Source organism: Dipodomys ordii, unplaced genomic scaffold (assembly GCF_000151885.1).
Source record: "Dipodomys ordii isolate 6190 unplaced genomic scaffold, Dord_2.0 Scaffold17, whole genome shotgun sequence".
Lineage (NCBI taxonomy): Eukaryota > Metazoa > Chordata > Mammalia > Rodentia > Heteromyidae > Dipodomys > Dipodomys ordii.
The window spans coordinates 4,293,565-4,310,540 of NW_012267233.1; the positions used below are offsets into that span (position 1 = coordinate 4,293,565).

General features: G+C 35.0%; 1 protein-coding gene across 1 annotated transcript in view; it reads right to left on the minus strand.

Annotated features, from left to right (window-relative positions):
• Positions 1-4,219: 4,219 nt before the first annotated feature.
• Pkhd1l1 (polycystic kidney and hepatic disease 1 (autosomal recessive)-like 1) overlaps positions 4,220-16,976 on the minus strand; it is a 153,502-nt gene continuing 140,745 nt past the window's right edge. The window contains exons 73-78 of the mRNA XM_013012469.1: positions 15,060-15,401; positions 11,841-11,992; positions 10,969-11,115; positions 10,495-10,648; positions 7,478-7,741; positions 4,220-4,369 (exon numbers count right to left, since the gene is read on the minus strand). Coding sequence (XP_012867923.1) covers positions 4,359-4,369; positions 7,478-7,741; positions 10,495-10,648; positions 10,969-11,115; positions 11,841-11,992; positions 15,060-15,401 — 1,070 coding nt within the window. The 3' untranslated portion in view covers positions 4,220-4,358. The remainder of the gene's footprint in view (positions 4,370-7,477; positions 7,742-10,494; positions 10,649-10,968; positions 11,116-11,840; positions 11,993-15,059; positions 15,402-16,976) is intronic.

The following is a 16,976-nucleotide window of genomic DNA, read 5'->3' on the forward strand; positions in this document are numbered from 1 at the left end:
ATCATTTCGAAGTGTGTGTTTTATGTTAAGCTCTTTTCCTGCCTGTCTACCTCTCCACCTCTATAAGGAAAGATTAATTCTTGGTTCTCTTGTTCCTTTCAAACTTTGCCATCTCAGAAAACACAGTAACCCAGGAGATACAAGAGTTAAAGAGTAATACCCTCAGCTGGTGAGCTGGTGGCTCATGCCTATAATCCTAGCTGCTCAGGAGGCTCTTCAGCTCAAGGGGAACACTCTACCACTTAAACCACAGTGCCACTTTTGGTTTTCTGGTTGTTTATTGGAGATTAGAGTCTAATGGACTTTCCTACTGGGGCTGACTTTGAATCATGATCCTCAGATCTCAACCTCCTGAGTAGCTAGGATTACAGGCATGAGCCACCAGCACCGGCTTTTCTTTCTTTTAAGTTTCAAATTTCCTCATCTAGAAAAAGAATGATAAGGTTACAGGGCTATTATAAAGAGAGTCATGTAGAATACTCAGCTTCATTGAGAGCAGTTAATAAGCATATGGTCAGTTTTCATTGGTATTGTTAGTAGTAGTAGTGAGAATATTTAAGTACTTTATGGATAAAAAGAAGAGGCTGGGAATGGTGGTACAGGCCATCATGGGCTATTTTGCAAGACTCCATCTTGAATCAAAAGAAAAAGAGGCAAAAGCAGATGGACCATCTAGAACTCACTGCAATAATCATGTGCTGGAACATTTTAAGAAAGATTAGACACTATAGCACAAGTTATAAACATTTTCTTGTTATGAGAAAAATAGGAAGACATTACCTGCTTATTCTCTGTTCCTTATATTAAACAAAATGAGAACAATATATTTACCAATTCCTTCAGATCCTAGATAGAAAAGTTCTGAGTAGGGAAAAAAAAGTCAAACCCTCAAACCCAGTTCTCTTACTGCATATATAACACAGATATCATTCTGTACCACATGTACAGTGTTTTTGTTTACACTAGGCAAGCAAACGGTTGTGCATCAGATCCCAACTGATGTCTTCTAATGCAATTCATTTCTCATTTTTAATACTATCTACCTGCAGACTGCTTCAGCTCACAGATTAAGAGCTTGGTTATCCTCTGCTCCATCCCCTTTAGAAGCCATTTGCAAGCTTTATGATACAGATTGTTTTTAACCTGTGCTTTGGCCTCTGTGATGGTTGGTTACCTTGCCAAACACTTATTTTTGCTAGATTATTGTGAAAGATACTACAAAGGTCACAGATATTACAATAGACAAAAGATATCGCAAAGTCATTTGTGGGACCAAAGTATGGAGGAAAGGACACTTTCTCTGTGGTTGTACTACCCAGGAACCTCAGCACATTTACTCAAGTTTTCTGAACTCTGACCATTTGGGTTTTTAGGGAGACTAATGCTTATACCAATGCAGTGGAGAAGGGAATCCAGTGAGGCCTATCTCTTTAGACTTTCCATGGCCTATCTTTGCAGCCTTCCTCCTCCCAAATATGGGACAGAACCCCATTTGAGATAAGAGGTCAGGATCTATCATTTATTAGAGAAGGTAGGTCAGAGAAAGATGGTGAAGATTAATGTTCTGTAATCTGCGTTTGGAATGAAAAAGTTGTATATTGCTTATCTTTCAGAGGTATGAGTCAGGAACTGTGGAGGGAAGTGAGTGTGTGTGTGTGTATGTATGTGTACTAATACAACATGGGATTTTAATAATCTGTTGAGAAGTAAAATAGTCCCTCAGTATTTTCAGAATTTATATTTACATTTCTAAGAAAGCAATATTAAACTATTGAAAGGCAAGTAATTTAGGAACATAAATGGATAACATATGAATACTGAAGCCATCTTGTGCATGGATTCTTCAGAATTTAGGAATTTAGAAAAGTAGTTGTTAAATTGCAATTTATCTGGCATAATAATTATTATGAGTATATACTATTGATAATGCTAGAAGGGTTCTTTAAAAGGCAGACAACCAGAGACTAAAAGCAATTAAATCAGTAACTTTTAAACATGTCTGTGGCTAAGAACATTGTTTTAGAAATTGCATCTACTGTTATATGCTTTGTATTAGAAAATATCTTTATTAAGCATTTAGAGAGAAATTTTGACCCAAAGTCTCCAGTAGACTAAATTAAAAATTCAGGAAAGAAAAGACTACAGATAGCATCAAATTTGTGGTTTTAACAGTATTCTAATATGTAAAGTGTTTGTGTATCTTCCAGAACCCAAGTAAGGAATTTGTTTCTTAGATGCAAAAATTGTAATTCCTGGAATTTAATTTTCTAACAGGAAGTATCATGGAATGGAAAGTACATGGATTTGCCCAGATTTAAAATCTCAGTCTGGAATAGAGGCATATTGGGCCTTTTTCCCAGAGGTCCCACCCTTTTCTAGGGCAGGAACTGAGGGAACTCTGAAAGTAGTGGTAGTATTGGATTGAACATCAGTGCTCCTTTGACATGGCAAGTCTTCCTCACGAAGAGGTTTTCATGTGTTATTTAAAGACTTATCAGGTACACCTTAACCTGGAGTTTGCTTAAAATGGTTACATTCGTACAAATAGCTTGAACTTTTTTTAGTATCTCGTAGGTATCACTATCCCTCTTCCAATTTACTTCCCTGCAGTCTACCTACCTTCCTTCTAAGCAGTCCCTTGCGTAAGACTTAAGGTATCCCCAGTGCCAGATCTCTGTCTCTGTCTCTGTCTGTCTCTGTCTGTCTTTGTCTCTCTGTCTGTCTGTCTCTCTCTCTCTCTCTCTCACACACACACACACATACACACACGGAGCCCCCATCAGGTTCAGTAGGTTTATGGGCTCATTCTTCTGCATCCTTTGGCCAGATAGTATTCTGGAATGATGTACTGTGCAACCCTACATTTGTCTTCTACAGGCTACTCCAGCCTTCTGCTCCTTGATTTTATTCTTATGACTCAAACACCAGCCCATTGTTTACCTCAAACCTCAGGGTCAACTATTAAGTTTCCCATGAGGTACATGGAAGTCCTTGGCTCTTGCCTCTGTCATCCCTCCCTTTTGAAAATAGCTTCAGCATAACCATCTCTGAAAAACTGCTCTTCAAAAATCCTCCTTTAATCTTCAACTTTTTTAGCCTACCTACTTTGAAAAATGTGATACCTTTGTTTGGTACTTGCCTTTGTAATTTAGCTTCCGTCGTAATATCTGGTTAAATCTTGGTTCCTGTTACCCACAGAAGAATCTCAAGTCTCTTGAATTCTTCGACAGAGGTTGACACCCTCCCTATATCCTCCTCTCTTGAAACTATCATTTCATAGCATCCAGCTGCTTGCTTCATTTACAAACCTCCATTATTCACTAATCTAATAGGCAGTGACTAAGTATCCATTAGGACTAAAGCATTTCGTGAGCATACAGGGACAAGTGCTAAGAAAGGCAGAACCCCTAATGTGAAAATCTTACCATCTTGTGGTGCACAAGTCTTCACTCTTGCCACCATACCTTCTGCCCCAAATGCTTGATAGGTGTCACTTGTGACAAAATAATTTGTGATTGCTGTTTTTAACTGAGTAGACATGATTGCCTACTCTGTTCTGCCAGAGTCATTACCTTTAGAACTTTTTAATTAAAGGCTATGTTTTATAGTAAATTTTTATATTAATTTATCAACTAATCTGTCTGTCTGCATTTTCTAGTTTATCTTCTTGAGATGTTTCTATTCTTTAGCTAGAGTTGTAGATCACACTTAGTGGTGGTAATCAGTGCAAAGAAAGGCCAAGCAAAGAACAAATTTGGAGTTGTTTCCAATGCCCATTTTGTTTACCAACATCAAAAAGCTTATAATACTAGTGAGGATTTGCAGGTCCAGACCTAGGACTGTATGAAATTTCTGGAAGTATTCAGGACCTGAATAAAAAACAGTCTGATAGAGGTATAAAACACACTCATCTCCAGAATCCTCAGGAATTAGGATGATTTATATGGTTAGAAATCAGAGCTTCATTAGTAGAGAGATATCAACCCTTGAATATATGTTCTAATACATTTTTTTGAAATGCCTCCAACATGACATTAAGAATTTAAGTGAGAACTAGACAAGTTCACTTGGCTCTGAACGGATTCTCTGATTTCTTGGTATAATTTGGAGGTGGCATATCTGCTTCCAAATCAGAGATTTTCAGAAGCTTTGTTTTAGTGAAATAAGAAAGTACAAATATAAGGAATCAAAATAAACTTGTATTTCGATGAAATCTTATTTTGTAATTAATACATTTTAAATGTTATAAAAGTATTTTAGCAAATTTTCTTGAAGATGCTATAGAAGGTTTCTTGCTGCACAACAAAGTAGTTCACAAATAAGCAATCTTTCTTCCGCCTGTTCTTTGGAAGAACACTTTAGTTGTCTCCTAAAAAAATGAAAAAATACAAAGGCTTTTAAAAAGCCATCATAAAAGATGGTATGATTAAAATATATTTCATTAATTTTAACTTTTAAAATATTCATATTATGGTTAAAACAGGAAAAATAATGCCTAAAAGTAATTTAAAAGTTTACCAGTTTTATGTTAAAATCAGTAATAATTCTCTAAGGAAAATGTAGAGTTGTGTTGCTTATATCATGTTGTGGGAAGTTTTCTGTAAGTATTGCCATTTTGTTTGGTGAAATTTCGTGATTCTTTCCAAAGTATAGTATTTTCAGGTCAAAAGCATAGGTACGAAACAAGCTAGCATTGGCTAGCTTATTTAATTGGCATTTAAATCTCTGGTAGTTTACTTAGTAGTAAAGAAAAGCTTTTAAAGTTTTTAAAGCTTCTAAAGTGAACAGCGTGCTTTTTATTTGGAAAAGGCCCTGGGGAATAAAACAATAAAGTATATAATTCACTAGTGATTTGAAAGTAGAATTTTCTTAGTTTGGAAAACATTAAAGTGAGGAGTCACTGGGATTAAAGTCAGTGGGAAATTTTGGAAAATGAAGAAACAAAGTATATATGCAGTTAGCAACATTTATCTATTTAACTAATTACATTATATTATTTTTTAAATGTATGATACAGGGAAGATGCAATAAGTGAACTGTGATATGGCAAGGGACAACTATAATGCTTCAGAAGAGAAAAATGATTTTGAACAATTTTTTATGTTATAAAATGTAAAAAACTAGTCTCAATTTTTATTAAAATTCTGAACCCAATTGAACTTACATAAAAATAACTTGAGTCTTAGTCATCACCTATGATCTCTTAACTTAAACTTTCCCATGTATTTAGCTGTGAGAAGACAGACAAGATATCTATAAACCATGCTTCTCCCTTGACATCTGGATCCTGCGTCCTGTCAGTATGAGGGAAACAGGACTTATTCTTTCCAATTTATGGCTATTCCTGAAGCCTCAGTTGTTGGTTTCAGGTTCTTTTTTTTTTTCTTTCATTTTGGTTACTTCTAGAACTAGCTTTATTGTGTCTCTATATCCTGACCTCCTTTATATTTAAATTTAAAATCCAGTCATGGCTTTTTATTACTTCAGGTACTTTTGTTTGTCCTGAATTACTCTTAAACCTCAAAATTTTCTATAACTTTAAAATATTATGTGATGCTTTCATTTCATTAATATATCAAAAGCTTAAATCAATTGCAAACTCTGCCAATCAAAGCTCTTTACAATTTGTCCAAACTACCCCTACTCAACATTTTCCCTTAAGTCAGATATGAGACCTTGTGCTTCTTTTAAGAGCTAAAATCAATTAAACATCACTTTTAGTAACTATAATACTTAAAGCATAAAGCACAGATCTTCTATTTACCAATTAATGAGGAAGACTTTTGAATATAAGTTTAATACAAATATACTACATAAAGCCTTGTAATAAAAATATAAATTAAGAGACCAAAGAATAGGGGAAGTAAATATCTTGTAGAATGGAAATCAAGAAGGAATATGTGCTCTAAGAAGTAGAATTTGAGTTGGACCCAGAAGAATGTTTTGAAAATTGAAGAGTAGAGGAACTTTAGATAAATGGAAAGATTATGTGGAATTGTCTAGAAAGGAGACAAGTCTTTATAACTGGATTTAGCCAGGCAAGTGTGGCCCACACTTGTAATCCTAGCTACTCAGGAAGCTGAGACCTGTGTACTGTGGTTTGAAGTCAGCCTGGAAGGAAGGTTTACAACTCTTATTTCCAATTAACTAGCAAAAAGTGAGAGATGGAGATGTGGTTCAAATGGTATAATGCCAGCCTTGAGTGAAAAAGCTAAAGGGCAGTTCAAACCCCAGTAGTTGCTTTGAGTTCAAATCCCAGGAATAATATCCACATAAAAATAAAACCTCGGTTTAGAGGCTTTTGGTATTGATGGTATTTTGCAATGCCGAGGAATACTTGAGGTTTTCAGATCCTTGTACTTTCCAAAGCAAACTCTGAAATAATGTAAACAACAGACTGGAGGAGAGGGAATTTAAAAACAAGGAATTTAGGAAGTTGTTATAACAGACAAAGTGAGGATTAAAAGCATTGAGAGTAGAGCAGTGAGAAGTTAATTGAGGGACAAAGGACGTGGTTGGATGTGGATGCCACAGAGAGGGAGAGGATGTGGAGCTTGAAGGAAAGGAAGAAGTCAATGATGTAGCAACCAGGTTGCTCAGAAAATATGGTATTATCATTAACTGAGATATTAGCAGATGTATGCTTAGAAGAAAAAAAATCAGTGCTGAGCATTTGTGGCTGCAGCTACCTTTTTTCATTCCCACATTTTTCTTTGCTCCTACCATATCCTTTTCTTGCACGCTTTTTCCCTCCCTCTCAAAACTGACATATCATGTAACTAGCAACTTTCATGTGTTGCTGATAAAGTAATATTTACAATTATCCAGCAGGCTACATTGTAACCCACAAAGAATCCTCTTCCCATTAATTTCCTTAATGCTCGCTACCTCTGTTTGTTATATTTGGTACTAACACCCAAACATACATCATGTGTAGAACCTTAATACATGCAACCCAGGCCAAGCTTTGGCCACAACATAGAGATATGTCTGAAACCAAGTCAATAGCCTGGATTTGGTGGGTTTTTATTTTCATTTTGTTTTTGCTGGACCTGTGGGAAAAAGGGAGTAGTTCATTCTGCATTGACTACTGGACTGATAGAATGTAAACAGGAAGATCTTGGTACTTTTGCTCTGAGGATTGGAAGAAGAGATGACCTGGGAGTAAAATTACTACTAAGGAGATTAGAGTCAAGACATAAAAGGAAACAAGGTTCTGTGTAACATCACTTGAGTTCTGGGATCTTGCTGCAGTCAAACTTCTCACAACCAGATAAAGGTCCTGAGATGAGCTGTTTTTATCATTCCCTACATTCTTACATACCAACATAGAATGGGAAGAACATTTCCTGTAAGGTTGTCAAGTCTCTGCCATTGAGGATGACATTTTCTCTTTGTGTTATCAGTGGTGACAGTCATACATGCTGTGCAGTCTTTACTCAGAAAACACATTATGCACAAAATGAGCCATCTTTACCTGCAATCATGTTCAGAATAAAAACCGTGGCCATAAATATTTCCAAGAGCAAAACTCTTCCCATCAGACAACTCATAACTATGGTCAGTATGTGGACAGATGGACGCACAGTTGATGCTTCGTTGTGGCTGCTGCTGCTGCTGCTGCCACTGCTGCTGCTGCTGCCACCACCACCACCAGAGATGGACTGTGCTGTTAGACTGAAAGCTCTGGATTCTACTCGAATATTGTTATCCAGGAGAAATTCAATTTTATAATTTTTTCCTAGTAGAAAAAAAACATAATAGTTAACTTCCTCACTTATTTTCCAGTTCCAATTTGGTTTTCATTTCAAATTAGAATCTAATACCAAATGAAGTAGTTTTTGCAATCAAGTCAAATAAATTAGTTTAACTGCTAACAACAATAGAGAAGGTCTCCGAGCGAAAAGAATGTCTTCTTACTAACCATGGACAGGGAATTCTCGATAGATTCTCTTTCTGCTTCTTGGGATCTTTTTTAGACAGTTGCTCAAAATGCAGGAAAATGGGGAAGTAGATGTAAGAGTTGAATGTCTATTTCATTTGTGCTTAACAGACATAGTCCTGGAGAAGCTTCAGCCTTACTTTGTGGAGGTAGAGATGAATATTGAATATTTCAAACAACAGAAGAGTTTTAAAAATATAGTCTCCACTCAGACTAAATGACTTTAACCATCCTCTACATTGGTTTTAAGTCAGATGGAAGTTTCACAGCACAACTGAGACCCTTTTTTCCTTCCTACCCCAGCTAGACACCTTAGGGAGACACCAATGTTTATGTTTAGAGTATAAAGGAGAAAGGACTGGTTAACATATTTTTAAATCTACACATTAAATCTTCCCATACTTTTGAATATGATATAACCAATGTCTTTTTCTGCTACATTATTTCTTCTGGTACTACTGCTACCATTAGCAGTAGTTTTCACATAGAACACGTTTGTACTGTTTTATAATAAGTCCATGATCTACATTTTTTCTATTCAGATGGTCTTGTTTGCTCGTAATGAAGTAGTTATGTGTAGAAGCAGCATGATGTAGCTGCTGTTGGGCAGATCTCAAGGGAATTTCCTGCAGAGCAATAATCCATGAGGGTGGGTACTAGGAAGAGACAGGTGGCCCACACTTGTATTCCTAGTGACTCAGGAGGCTGAGATGTGTGGAGTGAGGTTTGAAGCCAGCTTGGGAAGGAAAGTCTACGACTCCTATCTCCAATTCACTTGCAAAAAAGTTAATTTTCTCAATATACTTTAATAAATTTTACTGTGGTTAATCCGATACTGGACCAACTGATCTAGAAATAATGAATATGTCTGTACTTGGCTGTCCTTTTTAAATATAAGCAAAGAAATGAGATTTCTCACATTCTCCTATTCTTGATGAGATGAAGGGTAGAGGGAAAGAAAGTGAGAAGGAAAAGAAGGAGGAAGAAGAAAACAGAGAAAGCAAAGGATATGGAAGGAGGAAGACAAGGACAAAAAGGAGAGTAAGGTAGGAAGGGGGAAGGAAGGAAGAGGAAAAGGGGAGCATATGAGAAACACTTCTCTATAGGATTGATAAGTCAAAGAGTTGAATTTTGAATGAAAAACTGTGTGTAAAGTGCTTTTTTATTATTTTGGTACCACAATAAAATTCTACCATCTCTCTTATTGCTTCAGGACTAAAGCAGTCTTTACTTTGAACCATTGCTTTCGGAAATGGTGAACAGCTTGGGCACAAGCTCAGATTTTTGTTCAGGATATTACTGGATCTACTTTAATGAGGAGGTGAGCAACCTTATCTTAAGGAAACATTCTGTGATGTGTCTCATTTCCTATAAACATGTTCTAGTCTTATCACCACTTAAGATGACTGTTAACAGAATGCAGCTTAATCAAAAAACATTAGGACATTTTAGGTACTTGCTTAGAAACACACTGTTGAGCCCTTGTCATTTGATTTCTATCAGTATTAGATTAAGATCTTGCCTCTCAGTAAACATATAACTTTTCAAGTCATGAGACAACAAAAAACCTAAGGGAAAACCTTGGAAATTATTTTGGGTTTTGACATCTAGTTATTTAAAACTTAGATTATTTTTAAAGTTTATTTTCCTTATTTTACCCTCTATCGTTACTTCCATCAGTTGTGTGTGTGTGTGTGTGTGTGTGTGTTTGTGTGTGACAGAGACAGCAGTGATAAGAAGTGAGAAAGTGTTACTTCATACCCTTTTAATAACAGGTCTGCTTCAAAGTATAAGGAGGTTATCAATTTTATTCTTTTAAATACTTTGTAATCCATCACAAGTAGAAATCCATGTTTGTGGATACCATTTAAACCCTAGTAGAATAGTCTTTTCCAGTAGGAATTTTACCATCCATATGGATGTCAATATAAGAAACCATACAGTGAAATATAAATTAACTGAAGTTAGTGTATTGACATTGAAGGCATACTGCATACAGGTTGGTTGGGTATATGTCATGATAACTCATAGGGGACCTGTGTTCTTAAAGAGTGTTATAATTCTTCACAACAACTGGCCAAGGATCATATGGGCACTGTGGGTCATGAAAATGGTTATGTTTTCTCCTTTCATTATAACCTAGCTCAACTCTTAACTCATGTATTTGGCTGTAAAGTCATATGAACCTATCTTACCCTTTCTTTTTTATGAATTTGAAAGCCCACATATTAGTTTTTCTTACTATAAATATAGCATCTATTTGGTAGATAAAAATGGATAAAAAAGAATCTACAGGTTGACACAATTTTATGTATATCCTCAAATTATCTGTCTTAATTTAATCATTTCTTTTCTTTCTTTTGCCAAGTAAGTATATAAGTATATTTTTATAAGTTAGATTCAATATTTTCTGAAACAAGACAGGGTCTAACATACTGACTTCTACAATTCATATACCAAAGTTCTGTAAGAATATTTTGTTCATTAAAAGAAAATTATAATTTTCCTTGCTTATGGGGTATATATGTGAGGAAATAAAATAGTTTACTCACCTATTCTAAGAGGAGTAAGATCTGTATAGTTGGCCCAACAGCTGCTAAATGGAATTGTTGTATTTCCATTAAGGCCGCTGACTTGGTTATTATTGGCATCTTTTAATATAGCCTTCAAAGTAAGTGAAGTAATCCCAACTGATATACAATTACCCTCCAAAAAAGAATAGAGAATTATAGCAATTGGATTGTCTTATGCTCTTCTCAAAAGATATGCTAAAATTATTTTTTTTAAAGTCTCCTTACAAATTTAAAATCTACAGAAGCCCCTCATTCCACACAGAAAGTTCATAAATATTGTCAAGGAGTGCTCTCATTTCATATAAATGTTTTCACAACAGTAGAAGAGAATATGCATAGGTACAGTCTGATTTCTAAAATGCAATCCTAGGCTGCCAGTATTCCAGATGGCTTTCCATTCACAATTTACACCTCAATCCTTCACGAAAAGGAAGATGTTGTGTCCAAACTTACATTGGAATCTGTTGCTTTTACTGAAGGCTGCTGAGAAAATGGCTGTCCTGGGTGTGCTGCCACTGGCTGGGTGATCACTAAGAGGGAGGACACAAAGGCCACATGGTGGACAGGAAATGCAGACCTCTCAACTGGCTGGGCAGTCACCTGGCATGGACAGAAGAAAATGTGTTTCCCAGGGCATACCACATTCTACAGCAAACTCATCTCAGCCAGGCCAAGTGCAGTATTTTATTGTTCATTAAAAATAAGTCAGAGGGCAGATGACACCCCAAAATTGTTCAAGAATTCAAGGAGAGATCAATTTAACCCTAGCTGCTGGAGTCAGTCACTCTTAAGAAAATTTTCTTAACAGTGATAGTTTTGATTTTTTTCTGGAAGCTGAATGTGAATTAGCTTGTGAATTAAAGGCTCTATGGGAAGGGTAAGCAAATGTAATTATTATATTCAATGTACATTATATAAAAATCAAACTATCTGACGAGCATAGGATGAGGAAGGGAAAAGTGAGGGAGAACAAAAGAAGAGGTGATGTTGATTAGGATGAATTGTACCCAATCTGACTTACAGAATTGTTAACTCTTCATACAACTACTTAATAATGAAATTAAAATAAAAATGTAAAAAAAAGGTTCAGTATCCACAACACATTAGTATAAATATCCAAAGCAAAGCACATGTGCAATCAGTACACATTTCAAATGATCTTACTGTTTACTCAAAAAACATTATTATCATTTTGGTAATCTCACAAAATATAGTCTACAATAAATTAGAAAGACACGCCTTCTAAATTTCTGCCTTAAAATAGAAACAAGTAACAATCTTTTAAATAGCTAAAGTGAATTTTTTCCCTAGGTGAATGTTCTTACCTTAGTCCAGCCAGAATCACTTGGGCGAGGGATAGGAGTGGTGATAGACATGGAAGAAACATTAAATCCAAGAATACTACTGATTTTTCCTAAAATTACAGCTTGTCCAAGAGAAGCAGCAGTTTCCTGGAGTTCAGATAATTGCATGTGACCTATGGAGAAACAGTATCATGACATTTAGATTTAAGAATATAAAATTTTGAGAGAACATGGAAAATACAGTTAAGATACAGTTTTATTTGTAGTTCTCTGTCCATTATAGAATTCTAAGACTTGTAAACTGTACCCAAAACGTATGTCTGTGTGTGTGTATGTCTGTGTCTGTGTATGATATAGGAAAATAAAAAATTTGATAGAATAAGTGAAAAAGCCCAAAAGTAGAAAAAAGATATAAGGAAAATGAATGGGAGATTGGGAAAATGGATCTCTGAATTTAATACTTCTCCATGTTTTTTGTTTGTGCAGCACTATCAACTGTTTGTATTATAACCATTTTTTCAACAGCAGAATGTTAAAAGTAATATAATTGGTAATTTAAAAGTAAATGTATATGTTGTTAAGTATTACAATAAAGCCCCTTTTATTTTAACAACACAAAAATGATTTAATTGCAAATATCCCAGCAACATTTTTGTGCATTTAATTGTACTGTAAAATAGTTGCTTTGTATAACATGATTTCAAATGCCCAAGATAAAAAAAGGTTTCTTTCTTTTTTCCTTTTTCTGCCTATGAGGTTGTTAATTTATTTACTTATGCCTATTTGATGTACGTGTGAAACAATGTTGTCCATTAACACACCTGAATTTTATATTTTGAGTTGCTCTTAAAAACAATTAGGTATAATTGTGTTGTTATTTCAATAGTTGAAACCTCTTTTTTGCAATTAGTTCATGCTGATAAATTTTGAGAAGAATAAAATCAAAACAGGATGTTAATTTTGATTTTTTTTTTTGGGTCCAGTCATGGGGCCTGAACTCTGGGCCTGGGTGCTGTCCCTTAGCTCTTCAGCTCAAGGCTAGCACTCTACCACTTGAGCCACAGCGCCACTTCCGGCTTTTTTCTTTTTGCATGCAAGGCAAGCGCTCTACCACTGAGCCATCTTCCCAGCCCAGGATGTTAATTTTGAAAAGGAAGAATAATTCATTAAATTACCAGTCTGTACATTAATAAGTTGCTAATGCTATTACTAAGTTACTACAAAATTGTTTCTTGCCTTGGTTGGCAGTTTTGATGGTTAATTTTAATACTATGTGTAGTTTCTGTTTCTCTTTTTTTCTAGATGGAAGGACTGGGATTTTCTCTTAAACTTTTGGCCCCATCAGTGCTCCTTATCTTAGGTAGTGACACCTCCCTGCATCAATTTCTTTGGTGCTGATGTTTAACTGTACTTCCCTGCTATACCAGACCTAATCAGTTTTCAATTTCTAACTGCAGCCACACTATCAAAATCTGAGTTGAAGTTAGAGGCTACTAAAACAGCTTTTAAGCAGTTCATATCCATTCTTGTCCTTTCTACTCCATTCCATACAGAGTAGTCAGTTACTATTTACAAACAACTGTAGCCAGAATAAAGTGTTGGTATCCTACATATTTTGATTAGCTTTTGTCCGGTATTTTCACAATAAAAAAAAGTGCTTAACTTGTCATTAACTGAGCAATAAATTATCCCAAGCAGTGAAAAAAAAAAAAAGAATTGAAATCAGTGAGCTGCTGCTTTTAAGGCTAAACCATGATGCTACCCTCAGGCAAAAGGAGTAACACTTGGAAAGGCACAGCCAGGGAATTTTATGCCTTATTGGTTTCAGAGGTCTCTTTCCCATGACTAAGACTATCCAGTAGGATAAACGCTGAAATTTTCATATTCTTTATTCTCTATGAATCCTTCTGGGATATTTCTCAAGAAGGCTTCACAAATATAAGGCCTTGTATTGTCTAGGGTAGCAGTACCAAGTTGCTTCAGGTCTATGTACTACTATTACTTTGCCTTCACTGGTTTTCTGCTCTTCACTGTTCCTATTCACAGCACCACTTCTGGCTTTTTCTGTTTATGTGGTACTGAGGAATTGAACCCAGGGCTTCATGCATGCTAGGCAAGCACTTTACCATTAAGCCACCTTCCCAGCCTAATAGTTTCCTTCTGACAGTGTGACATATAAATGGATTAGTTTCTGCTGATTGCCATTTAGAAACCAAAGGCATTAACTGAAGCTTTCTTATTCCTCACCCTGGTGATCTCCTTACTACTTAAGTAACTGTCCTGTAGATTATCTAGGAACTTCCAGATATCTTAATACTGTGTGAGAATATCTATTTTCAGGACAATGGGGAGCAAGGGTTCAACTCCATGCAGTTTTTCTTTCCAGTTTCCAGTATTTTGCTGTGAGTCAGTTCAGGCCAGGTCACAGGGATATTCTTGTACTCAATCTCTGTCTATGTCTAGAAGACATACCAATAATCTGTCTTTCATTATTTTCCTGTCCTTAGTTTCATGCTCTCAGATTGTCTTATAGCTTTTGAAAACATATGGATAATAAGTTAGAGGTACTTGGAACTCAAAGTAGAACTGGACAAGTGGTGTGTAAGGAAAGCTAGGTCACATATAGGAAATAAATTACAATTTCTCTGGATATCTAGTAGCTAGTATAATAAAATTTGGACCTTGTTAACATACAAGCTTTATTAGTTATTTCTACAAGTGTATGAACAAACTGCATATGTAGAATGGATCTATTACAATGCTTACATTAAATAAATTATCAAGCTGAGTCATGTTGAGTCCAAAGTGATTACCCAAGTCCAAGGAAGCACAGGCTGAAGTAAAATCAATTATGATTTTAGACAGAGAACATTATGGGATATCTGATTGCAACTCAAGGCAACCAAAAGAGTTTTCTTGACAGATTTCCTCATCTCACTGACAGGTTGTTTTCCTTCCTCATCTATCAGCTCTTAAGCTCTTTAGGTAGATTGTCTCAGATCTTTTATATTTGATCAAATATTTTTGTTTCCTAATCACCATAAAACAAGTTAAAACTAAAATTCCTTTAACATTCCAAAGTTGGTGCTATAGGAGTAGAGAAGAAAACAAAAGAGTCTGCCTCTAGGTCATTACATGATTCCGGTTTAGTTGGTATGATTTCCTGAAGCCTAGTTCACCAAAATTTGGTTGGTTTATTGATGGCTGTAGACTTGGTAATTCCATGCTTTTGTCTCATACCTGTGGTGTCATTGGGTAGGAGCTGAGTGGGAGCTTCTCCAATCTCTACTTCTATTGTATGTCTCATGGATCTCTTCCTTCTCAGACTCTCTCCTCCTATTATTCTGGTGACACGGATTTTGTCACTTGGTATTTTTAGGAACAAAGCAAGATTTCGAACTAGATTCTGTGAGATGTAAAAGTCATCTTCTGTTACACCAGGTAATTGGAAAGAAACAAATATGACTGTAGCAGTATGAATCTCAATGGGTATAGTTCCTTTAACCAAAAGGTAAAGCATCTGGTAGGTCTTATCAAAGTAGTTTTCACCAACAGTGGAATCCAGGTTAGGAAGAAATTGCCCTACAAAAGAAAAAAAAAAACAAAACATCAATCACATAGATTTACATGATCACAATTATGATGTAATATTTAACACTTGTTTTCATAAAGTTTTATTTTATAATTTTCATTAGAAGTCATGCATATTAGGAACACAAAAACTATATAATTAACATGCAAAACTGAAGTCAAATCTTTAAATACTGTCAATAGTGATTATATTTTAAATTTTTCTTAAAAACCAATTAGCTATATAGTGAGAAACAAATCTAATCTTAAACCCAGGAGCTTATACTGTGTACTTGTAACATTATTTCCATATTCAGAATTTTAAAGCTTTGACTGAAGGCACTGGTAATTTTAAAATATAAATTTAACTTTACTAGCCATCTAATTTAAGATATAACAATTTTAAGAGACTATTTACAATTCAATGATTCTATTTTTACCAAGGACAAAAAGTATGAAATGAAAATAAAAATATATTAAAGCATCTCAGAAGAATTAACAAAAGATATTTAGGTGGCTAACATAAATCACATTCAAAAAAGAAAATTGAATTTTATAAAATGATTGAATTTTGTATGATGATTTAATTAATTATACACATATAATGAATGATATATTGTTTCATGGCAAACTACCAACAAAGTTTAAGAGGTAATAAATTCACTAATGCATAATTAAGCCTAAAGGTTGAATTATGTGATAGTTGAATAAAACTGTTTGCTCCTTACCATCTTTTATTATGTGACAAGGATAAGTATATTTTGTATTATAAATTAAACTTGTTCTCAAATTACTATTAGGGGCACATATACTATTTATATTAGGTAAGTTTCTCATGCTATCATGGGAAGGAAGGTAGCAGAAACATCTTCCTCTGTCTGTCACGTGAGAACACAGCAAGAATGTGGCTTGTTCCAATGAAGAAGAAAACACCTGCACCTCATGAGTCCGGACATGTGTAGGCACTCTTAATATCAGACTCTCAATCTCCAGAACTGTGAGAAAATACTTTCTGTTTCTTAATCTATTTTGTAATACTTAAAAAAAGACTTTGGCAATTACTTCTCCTATACTTCAGTTTAGTCGAATACAGTCACTTCCTTGCATTATTATAATATAGTAACAATGATTTAAACACAACACTCTAAGAACAGTGTCTGACAGGTAGTATGAATAGCTAATATTTATTAGGCCTTTTTTTGAATGAGAATGAGTTGGATCACTCATAAATACTCCCAAGTTTAGCTTATATTATGTCCTTTAGCACATATTAATGTAATGTTGGGAAAAATTGTGAAACTGTCTAAAAATGATGATAAGCAGATCACGTGGAATGGAATGTCTAATGTCAATGTCATCAGAATCCTAATAAACACAAAAAGGTAAATGAACAGGAATAAATAGTGGCATTATAAATATTGCCAAATGAGTATGTATAACCTATTTTATTTAAGTCATTTCTGATATTACTTCATAGTATTCAGTTGACATTATTCTGGATTTCTTGTCAATCCTTATAGAGCACACTAGTTAAGTTAGGCTCTGACCTCTATGAAGTATCAGAGATAAAGCAGCAATTCTGAGCAA